The sequence below is a fragment of the Melozone crissalis genome, unplaced genomic scaffold (genome assembly GCF_028551555.1).
Source record: "Melozone crissalis strain CALT ecotype California unplaced genomic scaffold, PUWL_Pcris_2 ptg000005l_1, whole genome shotgun sequence".
Lineage (NCBI taxonomy): Eukaryota > Metazoa > Chordata > Aves > Passeriformes > Passerellidae > Melozone > Melozone crissalis.
Genome location: NW_026535783.1, coordinates 54,934,023 through 54,946,825, shown reverse-complemented (window position 1 = coordinate 54,946,825; position 12,803 = coordinate 54,934,023). Strand labels below are relative to the sequence as shown.

At 35.9% G+C, this 12,803-nt stretch overlaps 1 protein-coding gene across 1 annotated transcript in view; it reads left to right on the top strand.

The window, feature by feature from the left end:
* Positions 1–12,803, top strand: part of CWC27 (CWC27 spliceosome associated cyclophilin) — a 94,630-nt gene that overhangs the window by 71,161 nt on the left and 10,666 nt on the right. The window contains exons 12-13 of the mRNA XM_054282193.1: positions 3,453–3,562; positions 6,345–6,448. Coding sequence (XP_054138168.1) covers positions 3,453–3,562; positions 6,345–6,448 — 214 coding nt within the window. The remainder of the gene's footprint in view (positions 1–3,452; positions 3,563–6,344; positions 6,449–12,803) is intronic.

Here is a 12,803-nt window from a genome sequence, read left to right as displayed (position 1 = left end):
TTTTATGGTTACATTAAATCTTCAGAATCAGGATGTTTTTGTCTGTCACAATATGTATTTTTTTTCTACCCTTCATGTGTGTTTCTGGTAATACTTTCACCAAATCAAGTTTGCTTCATTTTCTAACAAGTGTTTTATGCACAGCTTCATTTTCTCTTTCTTAAAAGGAAATAAAATCTGTACAGTTTCATACAGATTCTAAGTACAAGAACAGTAATTACTACAAGGTGGTTTGCTTAATAGAGTTTGTACTGTGGAAAATTGCATACATACTCTCAGATCTGCATTTGTGTCAAATTGTACCCTATCTGTGCCACAATTGGTGGACTTGTTATGGCAAAGTTACACTACCTGCAGTGCTAGGAATGGAGCCCAGTCTTCACGAGCAATACCAATGTGAGCATAAGCAGTGATCATGCTGTTCTGATCTACCACAGGCAGCTGAATTAGGATTCATATTTCTTGGTTTCATTTAGTGGAGGATAAAATTGCTGTTTTGAAAATGCAATACTTCTGATACATTTTTTGTTGAGTGTTTGTTATGCTGTTAAATGTAGCAGATGCTTTAGGAATTAAGCTTAAAATTACCAAGCTTTCTTTTTTTCTGCTTCACTTCTTATTAGGAACTGATCATTCCTAAACTATCCACTCACTTCAGTTCAATGCCATTGGATCAAGTTTTGCCTTTGTTGTACTTCCTCCATTTGTTAGTTAAAAATGGACATCATTTGAACTGTTCTTGTTTTAAGTGTGAGCAAAATAAGGTATTTCATTTTTTTTTTAATCAGTATCTTCCTTTCTGCTTTAAAGACTTTTGAGTTTCCCTCTTAGTTTCAGACTATCACTGTAAACCATGTCCCAAACCCAAAGTTTAAGTTAGATTACATCATTATGTTGGCATGTACTGGCCATAATTTCTGGATAGAAGAATCTGTCTGAAAGAAATTATTTTGAGACAGTAAGATGAAGACTTTCTTGGTGGTAACAAGCTAGCTTACATAAATAGCTAATTACTTATAAATTCTTTTGAATGTAGGATGAAATGTATTTTCAATAAGGAACATGATCTGTTTTCTTTTTTTTTCCCTCACCTTCCTTCCTGAGGAAATATGTACAACAGCTTGTTCAAACTAAAGAAGAAATTATTTTATTCGTGCTATTTACACTTTGTGGTGAGATCCCACTAGGGAACAAGATTCCTGTAACTTAAATTATCTTCTGCACCTTGTGGTACCTAAATTGAATTTAATTGTTCTTTTACTTTTGTGTATCCATGCCATTTTTCATTAATTTTTGTCTAAATAAATCCTCTTAGATTAGGGAGATTAATATCAAAGTCACGATCCTTGTATTTTTGCTGAATGAGCAAGCTGGACGTAAATTTGTCAAGCTTGATATGAATGTCAAGTCCATCATACAGTGCTGTTGTTCCTCTTATTTTCAATTCAGCTGCAAAACACTTGTAGGGAGTCTAGGTTGCAAACTGGGAGATATGAAGTAGTAGACAGCAATCTACTCTTACATTTAAAAAGGTTTCTTCTTACCACGTCGCTCTCTTCTGGACTTTTTTCCTTGGTTGCTAGTTACCAGTCAGACACAAAGTTTGTCAAATAATTCCTGCTTATCAAAAGCTGAATATATAATTTCTGTTAAAAAGCACTCTGTAGTTTTATAATCATTGGAGTTTTCAAGTTTTAAAATATTAATAACTGATTGGCTTAGAGGCTCTTGAAAGTTCTTCCTGTTTTGTTGCTTGCTTTAAATGGTGTGTGATAGGTTGTAGGACTTAATGAAGAAATACAAGCATATTTTGAAGTAATTTTAATGAAAGTTGGAAAACTATGATGTGTACAAGGGCACAGCTCTTTTGGTTGAGTCACTCTGAAGTTAGTTCAAGTAGATCTGATTATCTTTTGTCTGAGTTATGAAAAGGCTTTCCTAGGAGGCAGAGAGCATGAAGTTGAGGATTAGAAAGCCTCTGACAGGCAAAGACCCAAGAAACAATAATACCAAAAGAAGGCTTTAACTGAAATTTAAATTACTTGTATTAACAGTAAGTGGCACACATAGGAGTGTGATAAAAACACACAAACACCCAGCTTCAGGGGAATTTCACCCATTTTGTATAAGAATTGTATTTGAGCTGCACTACATTAAGTTAAATTTTAGTCAAAAGATCTATATGACTAAGGACCACACCTTTAAATTCAGAATATGTATGTGTGGATTTAAGGTCTAAATGTTTGTGGCCAGTTTGTGGCTGGCATTTTCAAACATGCTCAAGAACGCTCTTCTCAGTTCTTTTGCTTATCATAGATGGGCAATTATATTCATCATGGGGTAAATGTGCTTCCCTTCAAAGCACTCAGTTAGCTCAATGTCACCTGAAAGGTTGTTTTTTATACAGAAGCTGATGGATTTTTACTTCAATTTATTTATTTAGGCGCTAAATGTTAGTAAAAGAAGATATTATGTTGTTTCCAGGTAGTCAACCTGATAGCAACAAATTCATTTAGATTTGCAGTTCACCAGGCCATAAATCCTGAAATTTCTTGAAACAGTTTTCTCCAAAAATGTTTTCATTTGCAGATGTTCATCATTTGCAATGAACTTCCAGGAGGTTTAATCTTCTGTTTGTTACCAGGAATAGCAATTCTGTAAATATGAGTTCATAAATTTTAAGTATACTAAATCAGCATGTACAATGTCTTAATGCTGTTCAAGAAGAAATTAGGGTGAAAGTATGATATTGATCAATTTTCCAGTTCAGATTTTGTCCCATTAAACTACTAATGAATAATTTATTAATTAATAATTTAATGGGACAGTGCATCCTCTGCAGTGCAGACACTGTTAAAAAGATAAAAGTAGCTCTTGACTCATCCATATATCACTTTATAAGAAATACTTTTATTCCTGAAGAGTTATATAAAAAAGAGCTTATTCCTTATTAACAACATGGACTCTGTTAAGAATTTAAATGTTACTGAGTTTTTTCCGTATTGCAAAATCAAGGACTTGATTTGTGTCTACTTCAGCCTACAAAAGAGGAAAACTATGACATTTTTTATAAATTGTATTTGTTTACTTTTGAACAAATAGTCACAGAATATTAATACACATAGCATTTCAACTGCTACAAGATCTTCAGAAATTAAGGTCATCTGGTTAAAGGAATTTCAACAGTTTTCATCAGTGGTTTTACGTCTGTTATCCTGCTTTCTCTGGCTCCATAGTAAAATATAATTGAAACAAAAATCTTTTGACTCATTCTCTGCCCAGTGCAGTGTTGTGTTTTTCATTTCAGCAAGTAGCAAATCATTCTACTGCTGAAAAAGCAGTACAACTGAAATGTTTTATGGGAGTGTTTTGCTTGGTATTTTATCTCCAAAAAGACACTAAATCATAGAACCAACCTAAATTTGTTTAACCAAATATGTTTCCTTATTCAGAGGAGGAACCTGCTCCAAACAGTGTTGTTGAAGAATACCTTCAAGAGAAGAGAAAATATGAAGACAAGCGAAAGCAGCAGCCAAAGAAAGGAGTTTCCCGTGAAGATCAGGTAATGATAGCCTGGGCAACAAAAATCCAGAAAATTACTTATGTTCATTTTTTAATATGTTTATCTCTTCATTTGTATAAAAGCAGAGTTTAAAAATCTGTCATTTCATTTTCTATTAGAAGAGAGTTATTATTTATAAAAATAGGTATTTTTATTACCCAGGTAGACAGGCAAATGAATTTTCACTGTGTGTTTGAAAGGGCTCCCAGTTTAGTTGCTAAAATCTTCTGAAAGGAAATGCTAGTCATGAAGAGGTGTCCTTGATTACATTTTTAAGAATTCTCATTTCTTCACCTTTTGCTTTCCTTGCTATAAGATAACACTGGGACAGAAGTTTACATATTTGGCATTTGGTTTTTAACATTTTAAATTACAGTTTAAAAATATTAAATTCATCAATACTTCTTGTTGTGAAATGAACGAAATGGTTTATAAGCACTGTAAAAACAGATGCTGTTTTAAATACAATTATTATTCAAAATCAGTTAGCATGTCTGTAGGCTCTAGTAAGCAAATATGAGCAAAGTAAGGTTTGCTTTATAAAGGCATTTGTTTTTACTAAAATAGGAAAGTCTGAAATGGCTAAATATATGAAACTGCCTATGAAATGGAGATACCATCAACATAAAATCTGTGCTGTACATCAAACACAAGGTTTGTAAGTGCATGTCAGTTCAGCTACAAAGATGTTCCTGTTCACGTGTTGAATCTAGAAGAGATTGGAAACTTGAGGCTTAGTAAGTTCAAAGCAGCATTTGGCAAACCTTTATATATGCAGCAAGCTGATATAGCCCTAAACTAAAAAGTTTATGGAAACTTTGTATATTCAAAATCCCATTATCTTTGAATCAAAGAGTACTAAAGCTCTGTTGGCAGTGTAGATCAAGGGACTTAAAACCATGTCTAATGAATTTATATCAGCCCTGTCCTGGACATCACTGGAAAACAAGATGAGATTATAGGGATATGTATTCTAAGAGATCTTAATTTTTATTTATGTAACTCTGCTGGCAACAATTCAACAATAATTAATCAAGTTCTTTGTAATCCATTTCACTTGTGGAGAACCTCTTCTTGTCTCACACCCAGTTGTAACTTATCCTACAGTACAATAGCATTTTCCATCCTCAGTGCAATAATTAAGGAAGAGGGAGAAAAGGTATCTTTCTCTAAAATACTAGATAATAGCCCTCCTATTCAGCCAGGGTCAAATTATAAAGTTATTCAAAGCACAGTATAGCATCTAGTGACTCATTGCAAAACATGCCTACTAAGATATTTCAAAATTATTCCTGTCATCAGGTCTATTCACAGGAATGCTGTCACCAGAGAAAATTAGACAAGACACAAGGAATGTGGCTTTTTTTTTGGTCACAGTTTCATATTAAAAGGGTCAGTTTAAGTTTGTTTCTTTCTGATGACCTCAGCAAAGATTTGCTGTCTCAGGTGTTGCAAGTACAGTGTTTGTTTACAATAGTATGGAAAGCTATAGAACTAGAATGATTCTAGTTCTAGCAGGCCCAAATATCCTCAAAACTTTCCACTTTCTCACCTTAAACAGAAGAATAGACAAAAAAATAAAGAAAGTAAATGCAAAAAAAGTCCTCCAAAATCTGCCCTTGGCAGTGCAAAAATATGTTTTTGAAAGAATTCAAAAGCCAGGAAACTCCTCAAGTTAAGATTGCTCCCAGAAGGAAATTTGATTCCAGTGAACACTTCTGGTATTTCCTATTTCTGTTTTCTATTCTTGTTTAGTTTTTATTCTTTTAAATTTGAAAAACTTGACCAAACAAAACTACACAGCCATACAGAGGTGTTTTACAACATAGGTTGCCAACCTATCACCTACAAATCAAATGTAGCCTGCCACATAAATTCAGTTAGGCACTTACTCCCTGATGCTTTCCTTTTCAGGAATGTCTCAAATATCAGAAAAAAAAAAAAAAAAAAGCTGTGGGCTGTGCAAATTATTCATAAGCTCTTTGCCTTTTTTTGAAGAGCCCCCCCCGTACCATCACAAGGCTCAGACATATGACTTGTATAATCAAACTCCCATTTGAGATGATCAGAAACAAGAACTATGGTATGACCTTCAGGTGTCATCTGAGATTTGGTGACTTCATTGTCCCTGAAAGATCAGGCAATGTCCGTTTGAGAATAAAACAGCAGACTGAAATGAGTATGAGCTTTATATATACAGCATAAGAAACTGTATCTGCAGAATTATTTAAGCTGGTTCATTTTTTTAGAGAAAAACATTGAGTTTTTTCAATGTCCACACATAATTTAAAAGATCATCAACAGAAAGTATATAAGTATCAGTTAAACTGGGTCTTCAAGGCCTGAATGGTTTGTAATTTATACAGTAGATTACTTTAAAATAGGACAGTAGCATATCCAAAAAGTAAAATTCATTGTTGGCAGTGTTATTTAATCAGCTGTTTTATTCTCTAGGTAGCTACAAGTATTTGTTCCTTAAATATTCCTTTTCATTTCACTAGATGGTGAGAGAAGTATTTTTTCACGCCTGACAGGCACCTCCCTGCTTCTCTTGTTGCCTCAGCATTGCCTGCCCACTCACTCATCAGTGCTTTCCTTGCAGTCCCGCTCTCGCACCCGCCATCACCTCTTGCTCTCTCACTTGCCTCTCTAAAGTGTTTCTTCCAAATTCATAGGAAACATCACTCTCATTGTACTTCTCCTCAAAATAATAAAAATGTTGTATATGCCTGTTGGTGTGTAGAAATATACAATTTCTCTAAAACCATGTGTTTAATTTCAGACACTGGCCTTGTTAGACCGATTTAAAACAAAGTTAACCCAGGCAATTGAAGAAACTCCTGAAAATGAGCTGTCTGAACCTGACGGAGATAATGACGAAGGATGGTGAGTTTTTTTCCTTTGGGGTTCTGTTTTTACCAATACAAGTCCTGCTGTAACATAGTGACACTGGTCTGCATAAATTTGAGTAGCAGAAAACACTGAATGTGAAGGCAGCTGCTCCATTAGGAGTCAGCTAAAAGGTACTGGTTTAGCACTCTGAAAAATATGTCATGAGAGCTGATGACATTTAGCATTCTCTAGTTTTAAATCTTTCTAAAACTGTGTGTTGAGCGTGGTAAGTGTTTGTAAATGATGGATGAGATTGAGATAGTCTGACTCATCTGAAGTGTAGGGTGACCCTAAGGCAGTGGGATATTACTGAAGTAGATAAAGCACTGCAGAAGTTACTGCCTTAATGTCTCCCAGTTGAGGACTCAGTTTGTACCCTGTTGTCTCATATTCATCTTTGATACAAACTACCCACCTTAGGTATTCAAAGGGATAAAAATCAATGATTTGAAGTGTGATCTTAAAGCTCTAGGCTGCATGCAGTTAAATGCTCATAAAAGTAGACATAATGCAAAAATGCATAAAATACCTGGAAAAAAGAAAAGAAATCCTAGCAAAAAAGTTTTGTAAGGGTCTGTCTATCTCCGTTTATAAGGCAAACACTACAGCTGGTCCAACAAAATAGGCTGTCTCTGCCTACAGTTTTTTTTTCATAGTTGTGTGCATAAGCCATTTGAGCTACAGCAAAATTACGATAAAATAGAAACTTTAACAAAGTTCTTGGCAAATATTTTAAGACAGCCGGCATTTCTGTATATCAGATGATTTAAAAATACTTTGTTGCTTCTTCAAACAGTGTTTTCTTCCTTCATTACGTCTTTTCCTACCTCAGGCTCTTTGAGGATGAGAGACGACATACAATATAAATTTCAAGATCCTTGGATTTCACTGGTATTTTGAGATCCTTCTGAGCTACCAAAGTGCTTTTATGTCCTCCAAGAATTATAGAGCAATTATTTCATTTGGAAGGGACCTACAATCATCATCTGTCCAGCTGCCTGACAGCTTCAGGGCTGGCCAAAAGCTGTGTTGTTAAGGGCATTGTCCAGTTGCCTCTTGAACGCTGACAGGCTGGGGGCATTGATCTCCTTTCTAGGAAGCCTGGTCCAGTGTTTGACTGCCCTCTTGGTAAAGAAATACTTCCAAATATCTGGTCTAAACCTCCCATGTCCACTATATGATTCTTTTATCTGGCCTTTTTATGAGCATTTTGTGAACTTGATCTTCATGTCAAATATTTTCTTGTCACAGTAATTTGACCATTCTTTTAAATACCTTTATAGAGTTCAAACATATCTTTCCTATTTCTTTCTGAGTAACTACTGATACCTAATCACCAGCAATGCTATCCACTATCAGTCCTACTGAATTAAGAAGTGCTGTAATTTATGATTATGTTATGAAGTTCTATTTTTGTTCAGAAAACAATACTACATTCAGAAATTTAACTAAAACTTAAAATAATATGAAACTACATAATAGATTAATAATTAATATCATTAATTTTGCAGCTCAGCAGTAAGTGTTCATGTTAACTTTACAGATAGATGAGGCACTCTGTTTTCAAATAATTTACTTTGAGGCCAAGTAAATTGTGAAGTGTATGTTGCACACGTTGGCTGTAGACAACATTAACAAAGCAATGAAATCTTCTGAAAGCTATGAATTATTGTGCAAAGCACTGGGAAAGTTAAATTGCATATCTTGGATTAAGTGTTTACATTTTCAGTACCTTTGTTTTATAGGAATATTTGAGATAACTATAGTGACTTTACATTTTAAAATTCTTTTTTAATTTGAATCTACTTCTCAAAAGACAGTAACTTCACTTTATTTGATTTTTATGAAATACAGTTAGTGTATGGCTTGTGCATGTATGGTACACACAAACAACGTGCTTCCTCCAGGCCATTTTGTAGGTCATGGTTGCTGTTTTTATGGGAAGGGAAAGCCTGCCAGTATGCTTTGCTCTACTGTCAGGGTATGTTATCTGAAGTAAAATGATTGCCTCTAAGACATTTTTATGTGTCCATGAGTGGCCACACATTGAGGTATAATTTTCATTCTCTGTCAAGATAGAAACCATTACCAATTTGTTATGTTTTCTTTTGTTTGGCAAACTTCTCTCTGCATATTTGGCTGAGCTGCTGTATTGGCATGGCACATAGCAGACATTTGGGCACTTTTCAGCAGCATTCTACTTTTTATGCAATAAAAAAAGAAGAAATATGACTCTATTGTAAACAGTGTGTATGGTGTTTGATAATTATTACCAGACTTTACTGTCTAAGAACACATCTGAGGAAATGTAAAGAGTGCCGAAGAGAAATGCATAGGACTAAATTTTAATGTGGGATATCAGAATCTTGCATGAGACCTTTTATTGCAACCTCTACTGCTCTGTGAGAATGATTATTTGTATTTGTCTGCAGCAATCAAAATCCAATTCCCCTTACAGAATTCAAAAATACCATCATAAACATGGTATCTGCTCAAAGAAGGAATCAAAGAATAAAAATGTCTGACAGTAAGTAAGTGGACACAATTTTACAGCATCTGGGTACCTTAGAAAGGCATTCTTGATCTGAGTTCTTCCAGCCATTATTTTCCTTCTGGCTTCATGTTGACAACTAGTGCTTGTGCTTTTCTCTTAATGATTTGTTAGATATTCTCAGTACTATTTGATCACTAGTGGTTCATTATTTGCTTACAATCCAAGTAAGAAGGACTCAGATGCATTACTATATTCTTATTTCTTAAACATTGTATAAAGTGCTGCAGAGGTAGGTAGAGATTATCTGTCAGAACTCAGTTGCATTCTTGGCTTAGAGTCTTAACCAAGAAGACTTTTCCCAAAAATGTAGGTGAGGTGAATCACGGTGACAATGAGGTGTCACTTGCTTAGAGACTAATATTATGAAAACCAAATATGTCACAACAGAAGACCCAGCTGGAATCTGCTTGATACTTGCCACTTTGATTACTTGATAGGCCTGAATTTGAGTAAGAAAATGCTGCACAGGCTACACTTATTCAGAACTCTGCTGCTACTCATCTTGTGTAGGACTTACTGTAACGCATATAGTTGCATGCATGTGATACTCATTCAGGTAGTAGTGACACTTCAGAGTTCTGATGATAATAACAAATAGTTGCAATTGTAGTCAAACACAGCTTTCATTCCAGAAGGATGTTACAGCAATTGCAGATAATGAAACTAATGATGGAGATCCTGTGAACGTGACAAAATATTTTTCATAGAAAGAATCCAGCAATGGGATAAAAAATTCTGATGCAGTCAAGTACATTCAAAAATTGTTTTACTTAATCTGTGCAAAATATTCCTTTTCAAATAGGATAAGAGTGATACTTGGTACTGTAAAGCACCCTTCCATCAAGTAATTCTGAGAGTTCCAAGTGCTTCTTTCAAGATGTGAAATCTGAGACTAAATACAGCACTCAGCTAAGTCTGTCTGTGTTGAGTGGAAGGATTACTTTTTTGTTGCTGTTTTTTTAATACCTGGTTTTCATTCCTTTCTAAGCCTTTCTTACTGAATGGTTGCCTAACTTAGTTCTGTCCTGTTCTCCTACTGTTGATCACTCTTATTGGAATTTAGCCATTGCTCTTTTTAAATTGTATCCCACTTTTCAAACTGCTACTCTTTTTTTCCAAAATCACATGAATTCTGAATACTCCAATAAACATTCAAAACTTCACATTATACATATGTTTTGTAATTATATTCTTCTCCAGTATAGTCATAAGTGGAAATGAACTAACCAACCATTACCATATTAAGGTTTTCACTTTGACATTAAACTATGGCTGTTTATTCCTAAAAACAGGGCTCTCCAGCTGAATTTTTAGGAATCTTACATGCTTGTGAAATGTGAGAAATATATCTTAACTTTCCTGTGTGGAATATTGGTTTTTGTGGAAGGAACAGATTCTCTGCTATAAAAATACATGTCATGTCCTTAACTAAAATCTGGACTTAACTCTTCTCCCTCTGATCTTTTAAAACAAGTGGAGGCTTCCTGAAACTACACTATTTACTGGAATACTGAAGTATATCTAGTGCTGTGACAACTTTTGAGTTGGTGGAATTTTCTGTGGTAATGAAGCCACCACACTGCTTTTTGAAAACTCAGCTGGTTGCCAAGTCAGTTTAGCATATATCTATATAGGATCTCCATACATTGTCACAGAAAAAATGCACAAAAATGTTCAGGAATCAACTTTAGTATTCCTCAACATTCTTGAACTTAAAATGTAATTGTCTGTGTCAAGTAGCTGAAAAGTCAAAATGATCCTCACTCCATACCACTAAAATACCACACATTGCACACAAAACCAGTCAAGTTTACAGAACTTCATAATACCTGGAAGACACATGGGTTGGGAAATCATGATGGGTAATTTTTTGTATTGATTGAAAACACATCCCTATTCATTCACTGCTTGGGTCTGATGCTCTTCAGAATCTTCATCAGTGACAGAGGCAGTGGGACAGAGTGCACCCTCAGTACATCTGCAGTGACAGGAGGCTGAGCAGTGCAGGTGGCACTGCAGAAAGATGGGATGAACATCCAGAGGCACCAGGACAGCCTTGAGAAGTAGGTTCTTGTGAACCTCATAAAGTTCAACAAGACCAAGGTGATGCACCTGGGCCAGGGCAATCCCAGACAAGGTCAGAGACTGGGGACAACCCTGCCCAGAAGGGCTTGGGGGTGCTGGTGGCTGAGAGGCTGGACATGCCCCAGCCATGGGCACTGCCAGCCCAGACAGCCACACGTGTCCTGGGCTGCATCCAGAGCAGGGTGGGCAGCAGGGCAGGGAGGGGATTCTGCCCCTCTGCTCTGCTCTGCTGAGACCCCACCTGCAGGGCTGCATCAGCCCTGGGGGCACAGCACAGGAAGGACAGGGACTCTTATGAGCTGGTCCAGAGAAGGAATGCAAAAATGATATCTCTCCTTTGAGAAAAGGCTGAGAAAGCTGGGGTTGTTCAGGATAGGTAAGAGAAGGCTCTGGAGAGACCTTATTGTGGTAGATATTTCAGTAATTAAAGGGTGATTAAAAGAAAGAGGGAGAGTGACTTTTTACTTGGCCAGGTAGGGACAGGATGAGGGGTGATGATTTTAAATTGAGAGATTCAAATTAGATGCTTGGAAGAAATTCTTTACTCAGAGGGTAGAGTCACTAGAGCAGGTTGCCCATAGGAGTGGCAGTGGGGTAGGACTGGGTGACCTTTAAAGATCCCTTTCAACCCACACCATTCTATGATTCCAAAATATGAGCATTGAGGCAATATTCTGTTCCTGCTTGAAAACTATTTCCATGCTGTTAATCTGAGTTCTGATAAATACGGTTTTAATTGTTACTTCTTCAGTTTTGATGTCATGGAAGATGCCAGATTCATTCTGTTGGACCTTCAATATTCAGTGTAGAAACTGAAATATTAATATGTGAAAGTTATTCCTTACCAGATGGACATGATTATGTGAAGTGCATTAAAATTGCTGCCACCAGGGAATCAGCCAAAATCTGTATCATCCTCAGTAGAAGGATTTGGTCTGTTATTAATCCCATCAGTTCACAAGTCAGGGCTGCAAGTAGACCCCCAGTTGATTTTAGAGTTTGTGTTACAGTGAAGCCCAGTAATTTTTCCTTCACTCTGCACCTGGCTCGAAGTTTAGGATTTCTTCTTCAGGATTCAGATCTCATCACTGGCCTTTATCTGCTCTCAGAATGCACTCTGCAACCTTTCAGAATTTGACTGAGACTGCCAGCATGCTACATAGTTCATTTAATTAATAGCACGTGATACCAGTGCTTCATAACTGAACCACTGCAGTGTTTCCTGGGTGGAATGTAAGGTGTTACATGTGAAACATAAAGCTTCTTAATCTTTAGAAGAAATCAGCTTTTTCCTTCCCTGTGGAGTGCTGTCACAGTTGTAACTAAGCAACAAATGTAAATAAGTCACTTAAGTTTTTTTGGAAGTATGTCTAGACTCTGAAACTTGGTCTTTCTTTTTATTTAAATAACATAAATCCATTCAGTTTTCAGATATACTGTGGGACAAGTAAAAATGAGCAAAATGGGAATTTGGAATGAGGTGGTAGTTTTTCACATGGTTTTTCAGTCTAAAATTCTTCTGGTTACTTACCTTTGTTGTGTCTTTGTTGGTTAATTTGAGGTATAGGGAAAATAGACTTTTTTTTAAATCAAAATGAAAAAGTCAATACCTGAAAATACCTTCCAATTTGTACAAAAGGTTGTTGTGAAAACTGTGTGACAGTCAAGGTCTTCTATTTTAAACAAAAAGGTATTTCATGTCTTGCTTAA